Here is a 23992-nt window from a genome sequence, read left to right on the forward strand (position 1 = left end):
ACTCTTTATGCAATAATATGATCATTACTTTGTTAGTGAAAAAACTACTCTAAATGTCCAACTACAGAGAATTAGTTAATAGTGTCATGTTCACTTAAAGAAATACTAACATCATTATAATGTTTGCAAAGATCTGGACATAAAGTTTTTTGATGTTAAAAGAAATAGAAAGTTGAGTACTTAAGACCACAAAACCCAACAAGCAGACAAAGGCTAACATTGAATGGTTGGGGTGTTGGGACTCAGTACCCTGTTTCCCCAAAAATAAGACCTAGCCAGACCACCAGCTCTAAAGTGTCTTTTGGAGCAAAAATTAATATAAGACCTGGACTTATTTTACTATAAGACTGGTTATAATATAATATAATGTAATATAAAATATAATACCAGGTCTTATATTAATTTTTGCTCCAAAAGACGCATTAGAGCGATGGTCCGGCTAGGTCTTATTTTCGGGGAAACATGGTATTTTCTTTCCATAGCCATTCTTTAATGAAAGTTTATATAATAAAATATTTTTTAAAGAAACAGCAGAATACGTAAACTATGGAATAGTATGCAAGTGGGTCTAACCAAGCAAAATTTAAGACTTAAATCTAGCAGCAAACTTAATAAATACCTTTATTCTGTTATCTCAGTTAGTCCTCACAGCCACAGACCAATTTACTAATTGAACTAATTTTATAGAAGCTTAATATGAAAACTGGAGTAAAGTCGACAGACAAGTCAAAGCACATCAGAATTCTCTACCCAAACTTCTTTCCCCATCAAGGACTTAGGAGTTATCTTAAAGATAACAATGGTCAGAATGCCCAGATATCTGATTGCAGACTTTTCCCTTTGTTTGTTCTCTTAGTCAATGGTTCTCAAAAGCAAATGTGTCTAAGATTTTTCTGTGTAGGGTTGTATACACAGAACTGTATAGATTATACTTTAAAGAGAGCTTTAATCTATTTTCAAGAAATTTTGAGCATCCAGGATTTTCACTCTGCTTAACCACTAGGTAATGTGTGACTCCACGTTTTCCCTTTGTTGATTTATGTTTATTTGTGTAGTAAGTGTGTAAGTCCCTGCCTTTTGGCTCAGGCTAGGAGTGAAGCCTTCTGGGTCACACCTGGCAGGTAGATGGGAGGCTAGTCAGAGGGTTGCCTCAGCCCTGCTTTGCAGTTTGTGCTCAGGGTACAGGTTCCTTTGACACTATCTGAGCCAACCATTGACACTTCTGCCAAAAGCTGCTGCTGCCAAGCGCACCTCCCTGATCTACTACTCCTTAGCCTTTTCCTCCGCTGGGACGATCCTTCCCACGATGAAAAGCCTTGGTAAACTCTCCATGAAGAAACTTTCTTTTCCTTCTTTAATTAAGGGCAAATTCACATAATATACAATTAACCACTTTGACCATTGGAACTCAATGGTACTTAGTGTATTTAGAATGTTGTGCAACTACCAGCTATTTCTAGTCTCAAAACGTTTTCATCACCACATTATAAAACACCCAATATCCACTAAGTAATCACTCTCCATTTCCCCCACCCCCTGGTAACTTCTAATCAGCTTTCCATCTCTCCAGTTTTACATAGATATTTCATATACAAAGAATCATATGTGACATTTGGTGTCTGGCTTCTTTCACTTAGCATTATGTTTTTGAGGTTCATCCAAGTGGCCGCATGTATCAACATTTCATCCCTTTTGTTGGCTGAATAGTATTCCATTCAATGTATTAGTTTATCCATTCATTGATGGACAGTTGGGTTGATTCCAACTACTGGTTATTATGAATAATGCTGTCACAAACATTCGTATACAAGCTTCTGTGTGGACATGTATTTTCATTTCTCTTGCGTATATACCTAGAAGTGGAATTGCTGGGTCGTATGGTAGCTCTATGCTTAACTTTTTGAGGAACTGCCAGTTTTCCACAGTGGCTGCACTATTTTACATTCTCACCAGTAATGCACCAGGGTTCCTATTTCTCCACATACTTACCAACTTTCCCTTTTTTTCCATTAAATCCATCCTAGTTGGTGTGAAGTGGAATCTCATTGTGGTTTTGATTTGCATTTAACAACCATGTTGAACACCTTATCATGTGCTCACTGTCCATTTTGTGTATCTTCGAAGAAATGTCTATTTAATTCCTTTGCTGACTTTTTAATTGAGCTCAATTATCTTTTTACTTGTTGAGTTACAAAAGTTCTTTATAATTTCGGTATTAAACCCAAATCAGATATATGACTTGCGAGTATTTTCTCTTTGGTAGGTTCTTTCCACATTCTTGATATCTTTTAATGCAAAGTTTGTAATTTTTCTTGTTGCTTGTGCTTTTGGTGTCAAATCTGAAAATCCATCACCAAATCCAAGGTCATGAAGATTTGCCCATTGTCTTCTAGAAGTCTTATTATAGTTTTGGTTCATGTATTTCTATTGTTGATCCATTTTGAGTTAGTGATATATTGAGGAATAGCTCCAACTTCACTCTTTTGCATGAAGTTATCCAGTTGTCCAGCACTATTTGTTGGAGAGACTCTTCTTTTCCCAGTGAAAGGTCTTGGCAGTGTCAAAAATCAACTGGCCACACTTGCAAGTTTACTTCTGGATTCTCAATTCTATTCCATTGGCCTAAGTCTATCCTTAACAGTACCAGTTCTGATTACTGAAGTTTTGTAGGAACTTTTTAAATCAGAAGTGTGAGTCCTTCAACTTGGTTCTTTTTCAGGATTTTTTGCTATTTGGAACCCCTTGCAGCTTCTTATAAATTTGAGGTTCAGCTTATGCATTTCTGAGAAAGCCACTGGAATTTTGATAGTGATTGCACTGAACCTACAGACCCCTTTGGGGAATGCTGCCATTTTAACAATATTAAGTCTTCTAATCCATGAACATGAAATGTCTTCCCATTTACTTAGGTTTCCCTTCTTTCAGGATGCTTGTGGTTTTCAGCGTACAACTCTTTTACCTCCTTGGTTAAATTCATTGTTAGGCATTTTATTCTTTTGGATGCTGTTATAAACAGAATTTTTAAAATTTCCTTTTCGGATTGTTCATTGCTAGTATGTAGAAATACAATTGATTTTTGTGTGATCTTTTACCCTGCCATTTTGGTAAATTCACTTACCAGCTCTAGCACCTTTCTTATGGATTCTTTGGAATTACCTATATATAGGATATTTAAGTTTTACTTCCTCCTTTCCAATTTGAACCTTTTCTTTTTCTTGCCTAATTGTTCTGGCTAGAACTTCCAGTACAATGTCGAATAGCAGTAGCCAGTGGTACCCTTGTCTTGCTTCTGATCTTAGGGGTTTTCAGCCTTTCACTTTGTTAGCTGTGGATTTTTTGTGAATCCCTTTATCATGTTTAGATAGTTCCCTTCTATTAGTTTAGTGTTTCTATCATGAAAGGGTGTTGGAATTTTGCCAAATGCTTTTTCTGCGTCTACTGAGATGATCATGAGGCTTTTTCCTTGTTTTTCCTGTGGTTTGTTGAACCACCCTACATTCCTGAAGCACCCCCATACCTCGTCTTGTCATTAAGTTCTCCTTTGCATTTAGAACTGTCTTCCGCATAGACAGTAATTTAAGATTAGTGGCCACCTCTTATTATCTGTACCCTTTAAGCTCAATGTTCTAAGTAGTTCAGTGGCCATCATATCAACTGAACATAGACTTTGGGTGGAAAAAATCATGGAAGTCCTACAGTGCAAAAGTTGGGTAAAGTTATACGTATGTGTGTAACCCTGGGAGAAATTTATACAAAAACTGTTCCTTTCTCAATAGGATTTTCATTTTTAGTATTTACTTCATACTTTATTGTACAAAAATAAATGACAATCTAAAGTACTGCTCAAGAAGCTACCTAGGTAAGTTCCTTCCAAAGAGGATACACCAATTTCCAACCTCACCAACACTATATGAGTGTTTATTTCAACAAACTGATCTTTGCCAGTTTGATAGGTTAAAAATGTCTCGTTATAGTTGAATTTTGTATTCTCTTGGTATGACGTTGTACATCTCTGCAAACGTGTAGTAAAATATTTTCTAAGGGAAGCAGCTAAGATTAGGGCCAATTTTTCCAAGGCACCCCTTCTTGACTCTATTAAGCACCCGATATTATCAAAGATTTTTCTAAAAATGAACAGATCCACTAGGTGCATTTAGAATATCCTATTAAGAGTTTATTATAAATTTGTTTCACAGGTCACAAGGAAATAAAAGGACTATGTACAGCCTTTCGTATCAGGCAGGGAGCTGAGGAGGGCCAAGATGAGTCTAGGGCCTTGGTGGGCGCATTCCCAGGGGAGGGGGCCCTGTAAGGGAAACCAGACAATCCGGTGAGACTCCACGAACAACGGCATTACAAACAAACAGGTCTGCAGTAATGTGGCCCTTAGGAACCGGGCCCACGCCTCTGTGGAGCTACTTCCGTAACTCTGTGGCCAAGGGTCAAAGAAGGCCTGAAGTAAGAGTAAGAAATTCAGTCAGTGCCTGATCTGCAACTCAATCCCCATCCCTGCTCCAGCCTCCCACACCCTAGTTATCAAGTGATCAGAGGGATATATGTACTGATGGGGGACTTCTCTGGGGCTGACTAGGTTCCTATGCTTACAAAACCCCAAAACAGAAAACCTGGACTAGAGAAAAAGGGGTCACCTAGTATGACTGTGAGTTATCTTAAAGACCACTATGAGTGGTCTGGAAATCTGGACACTGAGCTCTCTCTGGGCCTGTTTCCTTATTTATAAAATGAAAGGGCTGATCTATGTCAGCGTTTCTCAAACGGGAGTTAAACAGATATACGTATTAAATACTACAGCAAAGCCCACTGCCCTCTTAGTAAACTCTATCAAACCAAAAGGCATAAGACAATTAATTCCATGACCTTTATTGGGGACCTCAGAATTCATTACTTCAGTGCCCTGAGAATATTACCTCGGACATTGAGAAGTAAGCTGGTGCAGGGCTGCTTCAACTGTTCTAAGAGGGAATTACGTCAATTTAAGAAATGCTGTTCCCTTTCCTTTCTGGGCTAAGTTGTCCTCTAAGAGTTCACTTCCCTAGGCTTAAGGCCTGAAAACCCAGAGGGTAAATCCAATCAAATTCAATCTTTCCTCACTTCCCATTCCAATATGGCTCTAAGGAAGAAAGTCCAAGTCACTGCTGCAGGCACTTACCTCGCATCCCTGGGGGAGGGGGCCGCATCCCTGGAGGGGGCATGCCCATTGGAGTTCCTCGTCCAGGGGGGATCCCCATTGGGGGACCCATGGGAGGCCTCATACCAGGAGGTGGGCCCATCATGCCTGGAAGACAAAAGCGCCAAGAATACAGCTCACGTATCTTTCGAAAAGGTAGCAGGAAGCATACAAAGCTGTCCACCAAGGTCTGAGACAGATGGACCATTCCATCCTCCCAGTAGCAAACTGGAACTTGAGCCAAAGAGGTAAGGCTCCCAATGGCTCTTGTCCATGGTCAGTCAGCCAGGCTGGATCTCAGAGTAATCCTGCTTAATTATAGAAACTCATCATGAGTTTCAGTTAAGACTGTATCTCATCATAAATCCAGCTCAGGCATTTTCTATCAATTAGCAATGGTCTCCTTAAGGGCTCCTCACCTGGAGGGGGTGCCCCTCGGCCCATAGGCGGGGGAGGACCCCCACGGCCGGGTGGGTACTGGGTTGGGGCCCCTGCAATACTGGCTGTGGCAGCAGCTGCAGCAGCTGCAACAGTGCCTCTTCCTTGGGGGGTCATCACCTAAGAGGACACAGGAAGAGAATTAAGCAGAATAATACAGTACAATACAGCGTCCCCAACTTGTAACTCTCATCCCCAACTTGGTAAATAAACAGCAGATACCAAAACCCCTAAGCTACAACTCAGCATCAGACTTCCTATCCAAAACCACCTTCCACAGAAGATCAAGCTTCAATGCCCAATTCCCATCTTCTAGGCCTGAGTTAAAGAGGCCTAACGCAAATTAGAGAAGGCACCTGCATTTTCAAATGACTGATAATAGGTTATAAGAGAGTATATTTCAAATGTTGTCATGGAAACATTGTGCTCCAATACAGTTAGCTAATATACCCTTCATGCCTATCTTTGATAGCATCAATATAATTTACAATGACAAGTTTTCCTTTTCGCTTGACTCTGAGACGACATACAAACCACACTGAAACACTGACAGCTTGACAGTCATAGGGTGGTCATTCTGGACTCTTCCCAAACTGTGGACACTCCTATCTTTATTTTTAACCACCAGACACTGGGGCCCTTCCCCAAGTCCTCACCTGTTGTGATGGCCCACCAACCCCACGGACTGGCCCAGCAAGTCCTGCAGGAGCCTGGGGCATGGGAACACCAGCTGGGATTCCTCTGCCAGCAGCCCTGCCGATCCCTGGGCCTCCAGCAGCCCCAGCAAGTGGTACTCGGGCAATGCCAGTCTGAAAAATAAAGAAACATACTAAAATGCTTGTGGCCTAGAGAATCAGACATATACTTTGGAATACCATTGCCAAGAGAACCCCTCAGATTTATAGGGCATCAAAACAACTTACAGACGCTACCCACCCATATGTGGTTAACACCATTCCTCCTCCATCCAAGATAATGTGCCTAGCTGTCACTCCCGCAGCAGGCCAGAGGAGCTTAAGGGTAAGTCTAGAGATAGAGAAACATGCCGCAACACAACCACCTATGTGCACTCCTATGAAAATTAACCAACCAAGGGCCAGTGCTCCATTCATAAGGGTACAATAGACAAAAGCATTTGACCTGACATCAAAGAAACATCAGGTCCAGTCCCAGCTCTGCTTATCACCTGGTAGGTGACAGAGGGCAAGTAATCCCATGATTCTGGGACTGTTTCCACATCTGCAAATGACGCAATTATGACAAAACTGGTTGTACTCATGAAGGTTTATAATGGGCTACATTAGAAAAGCAAATTCTACTGGAAATAGGTACCAAGACTTATGAATATGTACATATGCTTTGAAACAAAAAATATGGTAACATCCCTTGCAGATTTATATTGGAAAAAGCTTCAACTAAAGTCCAAAAACAAAGAAATGACTACGATAAACTACTCTGTATTCACTTGTGAGAATATCTTTAGTCATTAAAACATGACTTGTATAAAGCAAGTAGAAAAACATTTACAATGTTAAGTGAAAAAGTAGAACAAGATATTACATGTATATTATGTGTTAAATACACAAAAACAGATATATAAGTGGACAAAAATAAAAACAGGTTAAGAGGACTATTCCTTTAATGGAAAATGTCTTAAAATGAAAAAGGAAAAACCAAAAATTTTTTTATTAGACTCTCTAAAGCCTGCTCTATTTCTAAATGTAGGATGGTGTTTACAGAACCAAGAATGCCTGGGATTAAATCTAATTTCACCACTTACTAGATGTGACACCTTAGGCAAGTTACTAAAACCCAGTTTATAGTGTTTTATCTATAAAGTACGAATAATTTGTCTCAAAATATGGTTACAAGGATTAAATACTAAAGTGCTTGGCACACAGCAGATGCTCAATAAATGTTAACTAATATTCTGTAACTGTACAAAATACATACATATTCTACTGTTTGAAGTCACAAGTTTTTAAAGTCAGGCTAGACTGTCATCACATTAAGAATTGACCCAGATGGCTCTTAGGTTCCTTTTCTACTGACTCACTATGTACATCAACTGAGAAAGAAGGGAGGGCTTTAAAGTTATAAATCTTCAAATGCTATTTAGTTCCCTATCTCCACTTGTTATTTACAGGGCAACCTCTTAAAGATTCTGTTTATTATCAATAAAAGGGGGGCAAAGCCAGAGGCTGCCTGTGAGTATTGCAATGAAACACAGAGAACCTAACACACAGCCTGGTTCATGGTAAGCTTTCTTTCACAAGACTTGCTTCAGGCTCTTACATCTTTGGGAGGAGGTCCCTCTACTGTCATTGAGACGAGGTTCTCCCCACGAAGCAGCACCAGACCGAGGACTCGCTTTTCTTCTCTCTCTGCCTGTTTTGAGTTCTTTGGCCTAAAGACAGGTTTAAGAAAAGAAACCAAAAAAGCAAGCGTTAGAAAGAGGGTAAAGTTCATGGTCACCTGCCTAGGGGACTCCAAGATTTGTTTCACAATCTGTATCTTGACAAATGGTCCATAAACTTCCCCTAAGACAGCTCCCCTAGATAATCTTCACAGGCTTAATCTGTAACCCCTTAAGTGGTTGTTTCCCATGCAAAGAGGATGCCCAGACCAAGAGATAAGAAAAGAATCAAAAAAGCCCAGCCCTGGCTCAAATGTTATTCTGGGCAATTGTTAAGGCCTTTCTTCAGTCAAGTGTTAATCCCACTCACCCCACTTACATGCAGGATCCTACCAGTAGCAATTCAACCTCACAGGCCTATCACTTCGTCCCTCACCTCAATCAGAAAGAGAAGCCATAAAAAAAGGTAAGAGTTAACTACACCAGAACTACACCTCTGTCCTCAAAGCACAAAAACAAAAATCTCCAAACAGCCACATCCAGAAAAGGATAAACCAAATATGAATGTAAAGTGGGAAAAATAACAAAGTAGCGGAAGGAAAGAAAAAGCCAGTACCCTAAAAATAAAGACAAAATACCTGATTTTAAAAAACAATGTGAAGATTTCATTTTAATGCTGTTTTTTATTAACAGCAGTTTACACGACATGATATATAGATGATGTATTACAGAATTGTACACCTGAAACCTATGTAACTTTACTAACAACTGTCACCCCAATAAACTTTAATTAAAAAAATAAAAATAAAATGGAAAAAGAAATTAACAGTGGTTTTCAGTAGGTGGACATTTTTTTCCTTTCTGTTTTAGCTCATCTATATTTTCTTCCTTTTTAATAAAAACACATATTGCCTTTTCACAATTAAAAAAAAAAAAACCTTTGTGGGCATTTTTTTGCATATATTTTTCTGTATTTTTAAAAAATATTTTCTAAACATTTTTTTAATTATCAGAATAAAGTTAGTTTGATTTAAAAAACAGAAGAAACCCGTTTGGAATAGTTCTACCCCTTCTCTAATGTGTACACTTGGCACTCAGCCATCCCTAGCACATTTTTTGTCCTATATTTCTAGACCTCATGCCACAAAGAAAACAACAGCTCCAAAGGGAATCAAAGGGAATTCACAACTGCTGACAACATAACATGGACACTGCGCATGGCAAAAGACTGCTGAGTGACCACAGAAGTCACATAACCTTTGAGCCTCAAGATGCCTTGAATATAAAAATATGACAAAAAGCTAGACCACATATTTTAATAGGCCAGAAGCTTAAGACCTGTGAGTCTTAAGACAAGGTAGTTAACCAATAACTTATGGAATTATAGGAAAGCAGAAAATATCTCCAATTATTTCTATAAATGCCAACAAAAATCACTGGCCCCAAACCCACACAGGGAGCTGAGCACTTACCCTGAAGAGGGTCAGAGGCTTCTTAAAGCAGTTTCAGACCAGGCTGCATTGGGAAAGCCCTTTAGGCTACAGCTTTACAAATAGGCACTGAGGCCAGAAAATCAAGCTCTCCCCCCTCACACACCTGTGGGGAGAACATGAGAGCCCTTTACCCCAGTACCCAGGGGCACAAGAAAGTCAGAGAAACAAAAAGCCTAGCAGCTCTCCTTACAACTTGTAATCTGCTACAACTATAGAACAGGCTTGCTGGGCTAAGGAAGGCGATTTCTTAGTGACCAATGTCCCCATTTAAATCTGCCCTCTAAACCAGGAGAGCAAACAAACTGACAGAAAGCAGCTAGCTACATGACCTCTCACTTGGCCCACCCACCCAATCTACCCCCCTCACCCAAATCCCTCCCCACAGCCCACTCCTCACTTGATCTTCCTGAATTCATCGCAGTCACATAGGATCAAATTCATGTGCTTGTCGAAAGCCTTGAAGGTGCCAATGAAGATACGACCGTCTTGCAGGATGCACCTCATCCTGTAGTCGATGTGCTGCAGCATCTTGCTGCTCTTGCCCACCGTCTGCAAGGAGAGATCAGCAGGGATGACACTCGGCTCCTTGGGACCCACATATCCCTAGTCCTTCCTCAAAAGTCTGCTGTGGCCTTCTTTGCCATGTGTCTGTCTTTCTCAGTAGCTTCTCAGTTCTGTCTTCCAGCCACAGCCCTTTGCCAGGAATCCTCCCGTGTCACTGCGTGTCCAGCCCTGACCTCTACCCACTACTATTATTCCCCTCCCCTTCAAATCATTTCGTATTACAATTGCCTTTGTTTAGGCTGTGTTTCAGGGGTGAGTGCAGGATGTCTCCAAACTAATCCAATCCACCCATACGAGATTAGTCATCTGCCACTGTGGATTCTAGGTGTGTGACTCCAGTGCTGTCACCCACATCCCATTAAAAAGACTGAGGAAAGAGCTGGAATTGGACTGGCACTAAAAATCCAATCAACCAGAAGCTTATCAGAAAGGAGCTGGTCAGCGTGGTGAGAATGCAATCCCCATATAAGTGTGCCTCCAAGACTACCTTCGGGAGGAAAGCTTTCTGGTGACCAGTGTGCTAATCAGTTTGAACACACATGGTCTTTAAGAATATGTAATTTGCTACACTTCTTAATTAACCCAATAACCTATTCTGCTTTATTACTTGGATTTCAGTATAGCTTTGCTAAAATAGACTATATACACATCACAATGCAAATTGTCAGGTGCCCCTGGCAGTTATAGTTTTTCTCTTTAACACTGATCGCTAACATACTTTTTTTTTTTTTTTTTTAGTTATTTTGCTGTCCCTCCCTATTAGAATGCAAGTTCCAACGTATGATTTTTTGTGTATTGTTCATTGCTGCAGTGCCTAGAACAGTGCTTGGCACAAAATAAAGGCTTAATTATTTGACTCAATCAACCAATCCCATCCAGTCCCATGTCTTTTGAATGCTACCTATAGGTTCAGGCTTTTTTCAAATCTATTCTTCTAACCCTGGTTTCTTCATTTAACTCCTGGTCTTTTATATCCAGCCACCCGCTTGACATGGATGTCTAATAGCCATACTAAATTTAACATTGAAAACTGAATTCTTGATTCTATTTACTTTTCTTCCCAACACCACTTTCTACCAGTGTTTCCCATCTCAGAAGTTTCTTGGGTTAGAAAACAAAATGACAAATTTGGTAGCATCCTTGATTCCTATTTCTCTCCCATCTCATAATCCAACAGCAAATCCTATGGGCCTCACCTTCAAAATATCTTGAATCTGTTGACACCAGCTCCACTGCACCATTATCTCTGACTTGGATCACTGAATGAGCCCCTAACAGTTCTTTGCTTCCTCTCTTGCTCTCACAGCAGCCAGAGGGATTCTTCTCTAATGTACTGGGATTTTATCAAATGATGTCATTGCCCTGCTCTCCACCTCCCAATAACTTCCCAGCACACATGGAATAAAATCAGCCTTCCATCCCTCTCCAACCTCATCTCCTTCAACGTTCCCCTCATTCATCATCCTCCAGCCACACTAGTCTCTTTGCTGTTCCTCAAAGCCAGCAAGGAAAGCCTCCACCTCAGGGCCTTGTAATCCTCACACCACCCTAAGATGTATATTCTGTTGTCCTGTTTCTGTCAACCTGTAGAGGAAGAGAATGGAGGCTCAGAGAGATGAATTATCTTGCCCAAGGTGGCAGAGTCAGAACAGACATATGGTACGTCTGGCTCCTCAGCTGCTCCCAAATTACCCTGCCTCTTAACATATCATTGATGCATGCATTTTTAAAAATATTTATTTAGCACCTACTAAGGCCAGGCACTATTACTGAGATACAATGTCCCTTCCCTGAAGGAGTTCATGTTCTAGTGAGAAAGGAAGACAATAAACCAAATGAATACATTCTAGAAAGTAACATTAGAGTGATATGAAAAAAATAAAGTAGGGAAGGGGGACTGAGAGTGATGAGTTGCAATGTTGGCTAGATGGTCAGAGGAAGCTTCTCTGAGGATTGGCACATGAGCAGAGACCTGAATAAAGTGAAGGACATTCCAGACATATTTTATCAAGGGGATCATATAATATCTGCGGTCTTTGGTAACTGCTTTCTTTCACTTAGCATAATATTTTTAAGGTTCATCCATGTCATACCACATATCAGTACTTCATTTATTTTTATGGCTGAATAGTATTTCTTTGTAGGGATATGCCACTTTTGTTTATTCTGTCATCAGTTGATGGACATTTGAGTTGTTTACACCTTTTAGCGATTATGAATAATGCTGTTTAAACATATGTGTGCAAGTTTTCATGTAGACATATGCTTTCATTTCCCTTTCATATATACTTAGGAGTGGAATTGCTGGTAACTCTGTTTAACTGAGGAACTGCCAGACTGCTTTCCAAAGTGGCTGCATTATTTTACATTCCCACAAGCAGTGTATGAGGGTTCTGATTTCTCCACATCTTCACCAACCCTTATTATTGACTTTTGGATTCAACCAGCCTAGGTGTGTGAAGTGGTTATCTATCCAATTGCGGTTTTGATTTGCATGTCCCTGGTGACTAATGATGTTGAGCATCTTTTCATGTACTTATTGGCCTTTTGTATATCATTCTTGGGTTATTTATCTTTTCTGATTGAGTTTTAAGAGTTCTTTATGTATTCTAGATGCAAGTCCCATATCTCATATCAGATATGATTAATAAACATTTTCTCTCATTCTGTGAGTTGTCTTCACTTTCTCAATAGTGTCCTGCACAAGTTTTTAATTTTGTGGAGTCTAATTTATCTTTTTTCCTTTTGTTGCTCATGCTTTTGGTAGTATTATCTAAGAATCCTTTGCCAAATCCAAGGTCATGAAGATTTAGCCATGTTTCCATCTCATAGTTTTAGTTTTTGTTCTTACATTTAGATCTTTGATACATTTTTAGTAATATTTATATACAGCATAAGGTAAGGTTCAAACTTTACTCTTTTGCAGGTAGATATCCAGTGTCACAGCACCACTTATTGAAAAGACTATTTCTTCCCATTGAATAGTCTTGGCACCCTTGTGGAAAATCAGTTAACTGTAGACACATGGATTTATTTCTGACTTCTCGATTCTATTCCATTGATCTATATGTCCATCCTTATGTTAGTATCATTGCTTTGTAGTAAGTTTTGAAATCAGAAAATGTGAGTCCTCCTAATTTTTCTTTTGTCAAATTATTTTGGCATTCTGAATCCCTTGAAATTCCATACAAACTTTAGAATCAGCTTGTCACTTTCTACATACAAGAAAAAAGGAGTCATGAATTCCAGAGCATGAAGTTAAATAGGTTATTCATTTGGCTTTTGGTAAAGTGCTCCCAAGGTTCAGTCTAGATCAGGGATCAGCAAACTTTTTCTGTTAAGGATTAGATAGTATTTTAGGATTTGTGGGCCATATGGTCTCTGATGCAATTACTCAACTCAACCATTGTAGCATGAAAGCAGCTATAGATAATACATGAATGTGTGCCTGTGTTACAATAAAACTTTATTTATGGACACAAATATGTGTCACAAAATGTTATTATTTTGATTTTCAACCCTTTAAAATGTAAAAACCATTCTTAGTTCACAGGCCTTACAAAAATAGGTGGCAGTCCAGATTCAGCCTTCAGGCTCTAGTTTGCCATTCCCAGGTCTAGCGCATTAGATTTCTGTGTCTGGATTCAGGGCCATAGCCTCACTTTGTATTAATAATAACTTTGACTTGAGTCATTTCTTTGGCTTATGGGTTCATTGAATAAATGCCATCAAAAGTTCATGTCTTTGCCCTCATATAAAAACTACACACACACATTCACATCTGTATCAATCTAGGTCCAATAAGGAGACAGAAACCACACAGTAAAAATTTAAATGGGAAATTTAACATAAAGAATTGTGATGCAATGATAGGAGAGGAACTGTACATATTGAAAGAAAACCCTTAGCTGAGAGAAGGTACTAAGGAAGGATAAACCTGAAAAGAAGTTTCCCTCCCCAAGGCTGGGGTTCAGCCCTCATTGGAGGTGTGGTCACAACCCACTGGGTGATGGAAAAGTTGGGTTAGCGGGTGCTTTGCACAGGCCAGAGCTGGTCTACAGTCAACAGGCAAGCAGGAATAACCTTCTGGAACACAGGCAAGCCAAAGTTGGTAGGTGGATGCACAAATCAAGTTGAGTGTGCAGAGAGTAGGGAGTTAATGTTGACACAAAGCCTGGATCACACAGTGAAGGGCCTCGGGCTGATGGGCACTGCTGGAAATGGAGGCTGAAAAGCTGTAAGAACCTAATGTACTTCTGTGCACGGCTTAGGCTGGGGCAGCTACGGGTAGCTGTTGGGACCCTGGTGCACATGCACATGGAGCTGAGAAGAGGATCTGGGGAGCAGAACCCAGGCTGGGGAGACCGTGGGCCTCTCCATGGGATTAAAATCATGTGATCTGCTTGCCAAAAATCCAGCCCAGTGGGGCCCCAGGATGTGTTTCCTGGGGGCTGAAAAGAGGGTGAAGGAGCAGCAGCCTAGGCTGGGCACAGGCCTGTGCTCTTTGGACACCCTACTACGCCACCGCTGCCTGAGAGGAGAGGTGGAGAAGACAGGGTGGCCAATCGGTGGAGGAAGCTATGTCCTGCAGACATCTAGCATGGAGACTGTGCTGGCTGACGAGTGGAGGAAAGGGGGGTACTCTCCAGGAGTCTGGTGAAAGAGCCAACTGAACCAAGAAAGAGGAACCCTTCCTCCTGCAGTGTTGCTCCAGAGCCCGCTCATGCCAGCTGGCAAAGGAAAAATATTTCAAGGGCCCAGATCCACTTTCACAGATTAGGCAACAAAAGGTGAATTTGGAGCTGAGACAATATATTGATAAGTGGTACCATTCCACATACACACAAACAGATTCCACCACATAGGTCAGCACAATGCAAGACTCGGATGTGGGAAAGAGGATAACCAGTCAACCTACCCTCTAGAGAAGCAACTATTCTTATGATAAACACGGATAAGATGTTGTCTTTCTCCTTGGATTCTTGGAGTGATGAGAACTTTTTATCTTTTGCAGATGTTTCTACTGTTGGAAAGCTGTGTTTGTGGGAATCTTTTAAATTCTCCCCTATCTTCTGCATCCAGGTGCTTTGAAGACAAACCCTACAAAGTCTATCTTCTCTTTCTGTCCACACGATCACTACAGGTGTCCTGTAAATTTTGTATGGGCAATGGCAACACTTCTGATTTCCCAAATTTATCCTACTCTGTGCTGCTCCTCACGCCTTACTTTAAGTTTTCTCAGTTTCCCTGCATCATCTCTTCAGATCTTCAATCCCCAAATAATTCCTGTGCCAAATCTGATCTGAAATGTTTTCTCAATTTTATTAGTCAGACTCATCTCCAATACTGCAAAATTCATTTACGCTAAAATTTTCACAGGTTGGTCCCCTCTCTCAAAAGACAAGTAAGCCTCTTTTTTTAGTGGCAGTGTTTCCTAGACACAGAGGAAGGCACAGGTCCTATTTTTACTCTAGGTGACTGGAACAGACACTGAAGAGAAAATAAATAGCATTAAAATGCATAAAATTAACTTCTCTTCCTCCCCACCGAAAAATAACCTTTTAGTTCCCAGAGGACATAGGAAGTCAGGAAAGGGGAACTGATGACCGACAGGCGTGAGGTTCTGCAGAGCCAACTGTGCCTTAGGGCTCGGTGAGCCGAGTAAACTGGGACTGTCCTTCTGGTCTCCATCAGCAGCAGACGAGGGCGGAGCCTGTCTCTGTGTGTAACCTCGCTTTGTGAGGTTTTCCAATCCTCAGCTATTGCCCCAACACTCAGAGAAGGAATGCTTTTATCCTCTTCAGAACTCAGGTGGGTGGAACTCTAGGACTCTTCTTTCATTTCTTTTGGATTCTAGAATATCATGTTTCAACCTATCCCAAACGTCTCTTAAATTAAAGGACAGTTAAGTGTTTGGCTATGCTCCAAAATGACTTTTAGATTAAAATTAATGAATAGGGTATACCTTTAGTTTTTTAAAGGAAGGTGCTGGTTTTCTTGTTTGCGTTTTTCTCTCTGAATAGCAGGGCCTTGGGATCAGCTGGAACGCAGAGGACCTATCATATCAGTCTTCAAACCCTAGAGATGACATACCCACAGACACTTTTCCCTCGATGGCTTCCACAAGCAAAGTGTTGATGTCACAGGAGTAGTTCTGGCAAAGGACCACGAAGGGAAATGTGTCAACGTGTGGGGGCGCACACTCCAGTGCTGACACCTTTTCCTCACCAGAGCTGACTCAGGACCCACTGGAGAGCTGACTGCCTGGCTGCGGGAGTGAGTAGAGAGAGGCCTTGGAGCCAGTGATTCCTTCAGATCTCTTTTACTGTCCCCTCCTTTGGTGGGGTGTCAAAACCACTCTGTGCTGGTTTCTGATTTTCAAAACCTGATGTCCATTTTGTGGACCTGGCAAACTCTAACTGGGCAAACAAACTTGCTAGAGCCTCGGCAGACCCTCTCCAGTGAATAGTTATTGGCCCAGGACATAGAAGTCAGAGCCAGGGCCTGTGGAGTTATCAAATCGGGCAATTTGTCTCTGAGGGAGGAGGACTAGGAAAGGGTGTGGCCAAACCTTTCCTAGTTTGGAAAGTTTCTCCCTCTTTCCATGGGCTGAAAAACAATGGCTGGGGTATGACCTGGCTGTCTTGGACCAGTTAGTAGAGGGATGCTGCAGGGTGTCATTAGCAGGACTGGATCCTGGAACTGGAGGGCCAGGGGACATGGCATTGGAGCTGTGCTTAGGGTTCTTTAGACCTATGAGTAGCTAAGAGGCCCAAAGCACTGATTCATGATTGGAGAACAATTGGGCCGGTTAAAGGACCTGAGCCTGGAATCTAGAAGGCTGCAGAGGGAGGGTGCTTAAAGGGTCCCCGGAACTGCAGGACGTGAACAGACCAGGAACAGCGATGCTGTGATGGGGTAGAGAAGGATTCAGCAGAGACCTGAATAGAAATTAGCAGGAAGAAAACCCTGGGAAGGGAGCTTTCACAGAAGCCAAAGGGAGTGACGGGTTAGAAGAGACTACCCAGCCCCTGGAAACCTGGGAAGTTCCCTCCCCTCAGCTGGCATGTCTCCAGAACCTGGATCCTCTTCCCCACGCCAAGACTCAGGTTCCCCAATAAGTCTATCTGATTGGGATTCACTTTTTTCTCAAGGGCTGGAATCATCCAGGAAGTCTGGGCTGTGAACGTGAATTGCTTTCCAGACAGACAAGAGACTCAGGTACACAGCTTGAGCCTATTAAAAAGATTTTACTAGAACAAGAGGACAAGAAAAAATGGAAAAGCATTCGTATATGAAAATAAGACAAGTTGATCATTATTAGATTACTTAAATAAAACCTACTTTTTCATTCCATTTGATTACAAAATGTGGGGGCCGAGTCTATTTAGTTGTTAGTGCCATCTTCACTCTCACACAGAGAATGGGGTGCGGCGGGGGTCGAGACTTCTGAAAACCCCTCTGAGGTGACTGAGGTAGTGGTGTGTGGTGGCAGCACTATCCTCATAGACTGTGGAAGAGGGACATCAGGATAAAGCTCCACCCACAAACCCTGCCCAGCCCGGTCTTCTCCCTGAGTGTCCTCTGGTGCAAGATGAGGTATAACTTATTGCTAAAGCGTCTCACAGTCTCCCTCCCTGCCCATGTAAAGCTTCTCCCAAAATGGCTGTTCTCTGAAACACCCTGAAGTGTGCTTTTGCTAAGTCCTTGCTCATTCTGCCCACACACATAGAGCTTCCATTCCGTAGACACTGAGGTTTGTGCAGGGTGACTTATGGCCAAAGCCATGTCCACACTCCTTGTACACTTATGATGTCTTAGCGTGGATTCCCTGGAGAAACAATGAGATGGAGAATTGAGTGGTTTATTGGGTGCTGAGGGCTGGACGGGGCAGAGGAAGAAGCTGACTTGCAATGTATGTACACCTGAGAGATCATTCTGTCTGATGGGCCCCTCAGATCTGGGATGACCCTTTGGAACCAACCGAGTCGAGGGATGGGGTTTTATCCTCCCATACCAATCAGTCATTGGCTAGGAGCCACCCCTTAGGAAGGTGCAGTTCCCTGCAGCTGAGAGCAGGTCCTACAGGAAAAATCATCTCTGCAGCCATCAGCAGCAGTTCTCAGAGCTGCAGGAGTGTGGGTCCTGATAAGGTTGTCTGGGCAGAGCTCCACAGTATCCCCACGTAAGGATACTCCCTATAGCATGAGAAGAAGGCTGACCGATCATGAGAGCCTTACCCACACTCCTTGCAAACACACAGCTCCTCCCTGAGTGTGCCATCTTGTGCCTGCCTGTTTGTTCCTTTGTTAAGGTTCACCAACACTCCCCTAACACATGACACTTCCCTCAAGTTGCCCATTGGACGTTCAGTAAATGTAGACTTACTGGTAACACCTCACCCACAGTCCCCGCGCACACACTTCCCATCTAAGTGCGTCCTCCTTGTACAATGAGAGTAAACTTATAGCTAGAGTTACCCACACTCTACACGCGTAAGGCTCCTGCCTCCTAAATGTGTCCTCAGTACCTGGTAAGAGTTGACACATCTCTGAAGCTTCACTCACACTCCACACACACAGAGGGACAACTCCCCAGGTGTCTCTCGGGTGTAAGATGAGGTTTGACTGATTGCTAAAGTCTTGCCCACACTCCCTGCATACACGAGGCTTCTCCTCTCAATGTGTCCTCTGGTGTCTGATGACATTTGACTTGTAGCTAAAGCCTCGCCCACACTCCCTTCAAACATGCTTCTCCCCGAATGTGTCCTCTGGTGAATAAGGAGGAGTGATTTCCGGCTAAAGCCCCGGCCACACTCACCACACACATAAGGCTTCTCCCCCGAGTGTATCCTCTCGTGGATGATGAGGGTCGACTTATCAAAAAAGCCTCGCCCACACTCCCTGCATATATAAGGCTTCTCACCTGAGTGTGTCTTCTGGTGTCTGATGAGATTCGACTTGTAGTTAAAGCTTCGCCCACACTCCTTGCAAACATGCTTCTCCTCCGAGTGTGTCCCCTGATGAATAAGGAGGAATGATTTCCGGCTAAAGCCTCGGCCACACTCACCGCATACATGAGGCTTCTCCCCCGAGTGTGTCCTCTGGTGTTTTCTGAGGGTTGACTTATCACCAAATCCTCGTCCACACTGCAGACACACATAGGGCTTCTCCCCTGAGTGTGTCCTCTGGTGTCTGATGAAGGATGACTTCTCGCTGAAGCTTCGCCCACACTCCTGGCAAATATGGGGCTTCTCCCCTGAATGAATCCTCTGGTGTTTTCTGAGGGTTGACTTATCACCAAATCCCCGTCTACACTCCAGGCACACATAGGGTTTCTCCCCTGAGTGTGTCCTTTGGTGTCTGATGAAGGATGACTTCTCGCTAAAGCCTCGCCCACACTCCTGGCAAACATAGGGCTTCTCCCCAGAGTGAACCCTATGGTGTTTTCTGAGAGTTGATTTATCACCGAATCCTCGTCCACACTCCAGGCACACATAGGGTTTCTCCCCTGAGTGTGTCCTTTGGTGTCTGATGAAGTATGACTTCTCGCTGAAGCCTTGCCCACACTCCTGACAAACATAGGGCTTCTCCCCAGAGTGAGTCCACTGATGTCTAATGAGGATTGAATTATTTCTAAAGCTCTGCCCACACTCCCTGCATAAATAAGGCTTCTCTTCTGAATGTGTTCTCGTGTGTCTGTTGAGATTGGACTTCTGGCTAAAGCCTCGCCCACACTCTGTGCACACGTACGGCTTCTCTCCTGAATGTGTCCTCTGGTGATTAATAAGGATTGCCATCAGGCTGAAGCCTCGGCCACACTCAATGCACACGTAAGGCTTCTCCATTGAGTGTGTCCGATGGTGTCTGATGAGGTTTGACTTATCTTTAAAGCCTCGCCCACACTCCCCGCAAACATAAGGCTTCTCCCCTAAGAGGGTCACCTGGTTTGTAATAAAGTTTGATTTCAGACTACGGTCTAGTTCAGGCCTGTGACAGCTGACTGCTCCAGGTCTCGGGGTTTCTAATTCCTTCACTCCTTTGTCCGTTTGCACAGGGTTTACCATGTGGGCTGAGTTGGGCTCTATTTCCACCACCAGGCCTCCTTCTCTAGGACTTGCTGACTGTCCTCGGGGTGGGCTGCGGAATGCACTTGAGGTCTCTCTCTCCTCTGTGTTCACACACCAAGGTCTGCAGTCACCTTCTCTCTCTTGACCTTCTGTGTTTTCACTCCAGCAGCTTTGAGCCAAACACTCCTGCTCCTGATGCCCTGGGTCAGAATCCCTTGGATGGAAGTCACGTAAGCCCGAGAAGTTCTGAAGCACATGTTGGCTGAGGAGTGGCTGACAGGGGGCCAGAAGGCAAGAGGAACAGGAGTCTGTTTCTGACTTTGATTCTGCTGGAGAGAGAGAGTGTGTTTAGTTAGAGAAGCCCTAAGTGGGGCTGCTGGCTGTTCCACCTTGTCTTAGGACAGAGAGTGTATTCCTGCCATACCTGTTATTGATAAATTATGTACATGATTTGTTTCCCACCAATCATTCCTTTACATTCCACAGAAATTCCATTTTCTATTGCAATCCAGTAAATCCACACTAAAAACATCTACATGTCAAATAGCCCAGGAGCCTTTCAAGTAAGCGTTCTGCTTTGTAAACAGCTTCTGCACAGTCAGCCTTTTCTTTCTAATAAATCATCTAAGCCATCGACATTCACATTGGTATACAAGTATACTGTCCACAACTCTGTTCTACTTAGAGGTAATAGTCCCTATGAGCTACATGAAAATCTCCTTCATGGCTTTTCTTATTCCCAAAAAAGACTGATACACATAAAAAGTCACTCGGTCTGTAGGGCTTCCAAATGTAGGGGACAGTATATGAAACAGTGATTAAAGAGATTGTGTATGGGATAAGTCTGAATTTCAGGTTGCCCATCGCAAACACGTAGAAATTTCTAGTGCTAGGCTCTCTACTAAGTATTGTGGATTCAGCAGCGGACAAGATAGACATGGTCCATAATTTCAGGATTCTGGTACCTTGTGCCCAAACCAATCCCATCAAAATGACATCAGACCTGGCTATGGGATTTGCTTTGGCCAGTGAAGGTTAGTGAAAAATCAGGGCCACTTTCAAACTGGTTTTAAAAGCCAAACTGTGGTTCCTTCGTTGCTCTTTTCCCCTCTTCTTTAAGAATCCCATGACCCAGACAGAGGCTGGTCCTTTTGCCTAGATTCCAGAACCAATAGAGCTGAACCCCATCTGAACTAGTAATTACTAGTACGCAAGTAATAAAAGTGAAAAATGAACATTTGCTATTATAAGCCATCAAATTTGAAGTTGTTTGTTATCACAGCATTACCTAGCCTATGCTAACTGAAATATCTCCTCTATGAAAGCTTTATAGATTATTTCAGGGGAAAATGGCCCATGTATTTCTAACAGTACCCTTTAAAAAGAGACATCGTAACATTAATATGTGAAGAATTAGAGAAAAAGAGACTGGTTTAGGAGGGAAAATAGTATGATCTCAATTTTTGATAAGTTTGAGAATAAACTTATACTGTCTTATAACCAAATAGAAATGTGAGGATAAAGCACAGGTGAGACAGTGACAGAGAAAGTGGGTTCATCATAATAAGTGATGGGTAAAATCATTCAAGTTCACAAATTGTTAAAGTTCACAAATTGTTCACAAAGGCCCAGAAAAAAAGGAGTCTGTGACACCAGTCCTGTGGATGTCTACAGTCCAAAGAAAAGAGAAGAGAAAAGCTAAGAAGAGAGACACGAGAAGCTGGAAAACTGCAGAATAGTGTGGTATCGAGCAAGACAAAAGAAAGTTTCAAGAAATGCAAAGATCCAGGCTGCCCCTATTGAGACTAAGGCCCCTTCTCCTTGGCTGTACCCACTTGGAGAAGAGCTTCCATTACACTGAGCTGAAGGGTGGGCAGAAGTGAGCAAGTTATGGGCCACATGCTATGAACTCTTGCTGTTCTCACTGAGTCTCAGTAAATGTTCTTGAATAAATGTTTCTCCACATGCTACTGTGTTTCCCCGAAAATAAGACCTAGCCGGACCATCAGCTCTAATGCGTCTTTTGGAGCAAAAATTAATATAAGATCCAGTTTTATATTATATAAGACCCAGTCTTTATGTTATGTTATGTCATATGATATGATATGATATGATATGATATGATATGATATGATATGATATGATATATGATATGATATGATATGATATGCTATAAGACCAGGTCTTATATTATATTAAAATAAGACTGGGTCTTATATTAATTTTTGCTCCAAAAGACGCATTAGAGCTGATGGCCCAGCTAGGTCTTATTTTTGGGGAAACTTGGAAACATGTCCTTAGGACAATTCCCAGAGACTTTAAATAGTTGGGTTTCATGAGTTTTTTAAATCATTTTGGTTGTTTCGCTGGGGAGACGGCCTGTGGAGCGTCTCACGCCACCATTCCAGAAGTGCTCCTCCTCTGTCCTATTAGTTTCTTTGTCAACAAACTGTGAGCGGCTGGACATTGGCTTGAAAGCTTTAGTCTAGTCACTTTGTGACAACTCTTACTGTACCATTATGTAACCATTTCAACCATTAGAGTAAAAATTACTATTATTATCATCATTTCTTGTTTTTATACATTATTTTTCCAAAGAACTTGTAGGCTCCTTGAGGAAAGGATGGTCTACTTAGAAACCAATTGGTTTGGCTTGCAGAATCTCACACACACCGTTCACATGAAAGAATACATCAAATTTCTGGTAAAGAAGAGAATGGGGATGCGAGAGGAGGGATGAGGCACTGCACCTAAGGAGCATTCTATATGATTCGTTCATCAAATAATACAGGCCCCTTCCCTAGGGTTGGAAAACATGCTCCCATATTTCTAAATGGGGATTTATGTGGCTGAAAGAGTCCAGAAGGCAATAAAATACATTAGAAGATGCAGGAGCTTGAGAGTCAAAGAAAATGGAGTTCAAATCCTGTCTCTACCAGAGACTAGATGAGTGTGGCCATGCACAAATCACAAAGCCCTCTAAACCAGACTTTCTCTCTCTGGAATAAATAGAATTACTACCACCACTACCCTCTTACAGCTGTTTTTAAGAATTATGGGGAGAAAAAATAAAGAATTATGGAGAAAATGTCGCGATGTCTGAGATTTGTCTAACATAATCCAATGAGGGACAGGGGAGGGGTAGAAATGAAGCAAGGCTGACCATTGCAGACGATTGTTAAAGCTGGATGATGGTACCTGAGGCTCAATTATTACTACATTCTCTACTGCTATATATGTTCAAAAATTTCAATAGTAAAAAAGTAAAAAAAAAAATGTCTAGTGCAAAAGATACCTTTAGGTAGTGTAGATGTGAAGTGAAATTTAATAGTATATTTAAAATTTTAAATAATCTCAGTTTTTCAAAAATATCCCTTATGTTATACAGTTTCCTGGACTCTTACTATTAATCTTGGGTATATTTTTCAACAAGGAAAATAAAACATAGAAATGCAGGAATCATTATGAAGCGACTAATACAGTGCCTCACACAGGTGTGAGCTGCCTAGATGTTGATTGCCTTTTCCCTTCCCAAGAAAGAGAAGACACAATATGCCTATTCTCTGGGAAATGGGCCAGCTTTCAGGGAAAAATAAGCACAACCCCGACTCACCAGTATTTCGGGCTTTCCTGCCTTTTCTTGGAGGCAGTCAGTATGGTTAGAAGGCAAACCTGGGGAAGAAGAAGAAAGCTGTGAGAAACCAGGCCTCCCATAATTCTCCCCAAGTAGCTCCTCTAAGCCTTGTGATGGAGGAAGTAGTGCCTGTACTCAGTTGTGGTCACTAAAGCATTCTCAGCCTTGCTCCCCCTCTTCATCTCTCCAGCCCTTCAACAACTCTCACCTTTTGCCGCATGATTTTGGGTCAGTTTCTTCATGGTCTCCA

General features: G+C 42.1%; 2 protein-coding genes across 2 annotated transcripts; both read right to left on the minus strand.

Moving 5' to 3' along the window:
* Positions 1–4148: 4148 nt before the first annotated feature.
* Positions 4149–10045, minus strand: SNRPB (small nuclear ribonucleoprotein polypeptides B and B1). Its single transcript, XM_074317634.1, has 6 exons — positions 9873–10045; positions 7922–8033; positions 6283–6435; positions 5608–5746; positions 5171–5296; positions 4149–4306 (listed from the first exon to the last, which is right to left on the minus strand). The coding sequence occupies exons 1-6, from the start codon at positions 10001–10003 to the stop codon at positions 4269–4271; spliced, it is 699 nt and encodes a 232-aa protein (XP_074173735.1). The 5' UTR covers positions 10004–10045; the 3' UTR covers positions 4149–4268.
* A 5941-nt stretch (positions 10046–15986) lies between these two features.
* ZNF343 (zinc finger protein 343) lies at positions 15987–20257 on the minus strand. Its single transcript, XM_074317560.1, has 2 exons — positions 18965–20257; positions 15987–17870 (listed from the first exon to the last, which is right to left on the minus strand). Exons 1-2 carry the CDS (start codon positions 20103–20105, stop codon positions 17857–17859), a joined length of 1155 nt encoding a protein of 384 aa, XP_074173661.1. The 5' UTR covers positions 20106–20257; the 3' UTR covers positions 15987–17856.
* Positions 20258–23992: the final 3735 nt, after the last annotated feature.

This window comes from Rhinolophus sinicus, linkage group LG13, assembly GCF_036562045.2.
Source record: "Rhinolophus sinicus isolate RSC01 linkage group LG13, ASM3656204v1, whole genome shotgun sequence".
Taxonomy (NCBI): domain Eukaryota; kingdom Metazoa; phylum Chordata; class Mammalia; order Chiroptera; family Rhinolophidae; genus Rhinolophus; species Rhinolophus sinicus.

Bases quoted from the DNA above. Each gene is read 5' to 3' on its own strand.
- SNRPB (XM_074317634.1), bottom strand. From the start codon at position 10,003: ATGCTGCAGCACATCGACTACAGGATGAGGTGCATCCTGCAAGACGGT. The intron at 6,436-7,921 runs GTAAGAGCCTGA...TTTATTTTTCAG, and splicing joins AGGGACCTCCTCCCAAAGAT to ACTGGCATTGCCCGAGTACC. The intron at 5,747-6,282 runs GTGAGGACTTGG...GTGTCCTCTTAG, and splicing joins TTGGTGGGCCATCACAACAG to GTGATGACCCCCCAAGGAAG.
- ZNF343 (XM_074317560.1), bottom strand. From the start codon at position 20,105: ATGGTAAACCCTGTGCAAACGGACAAAGGAGTGAAGGAATTAGAAACC.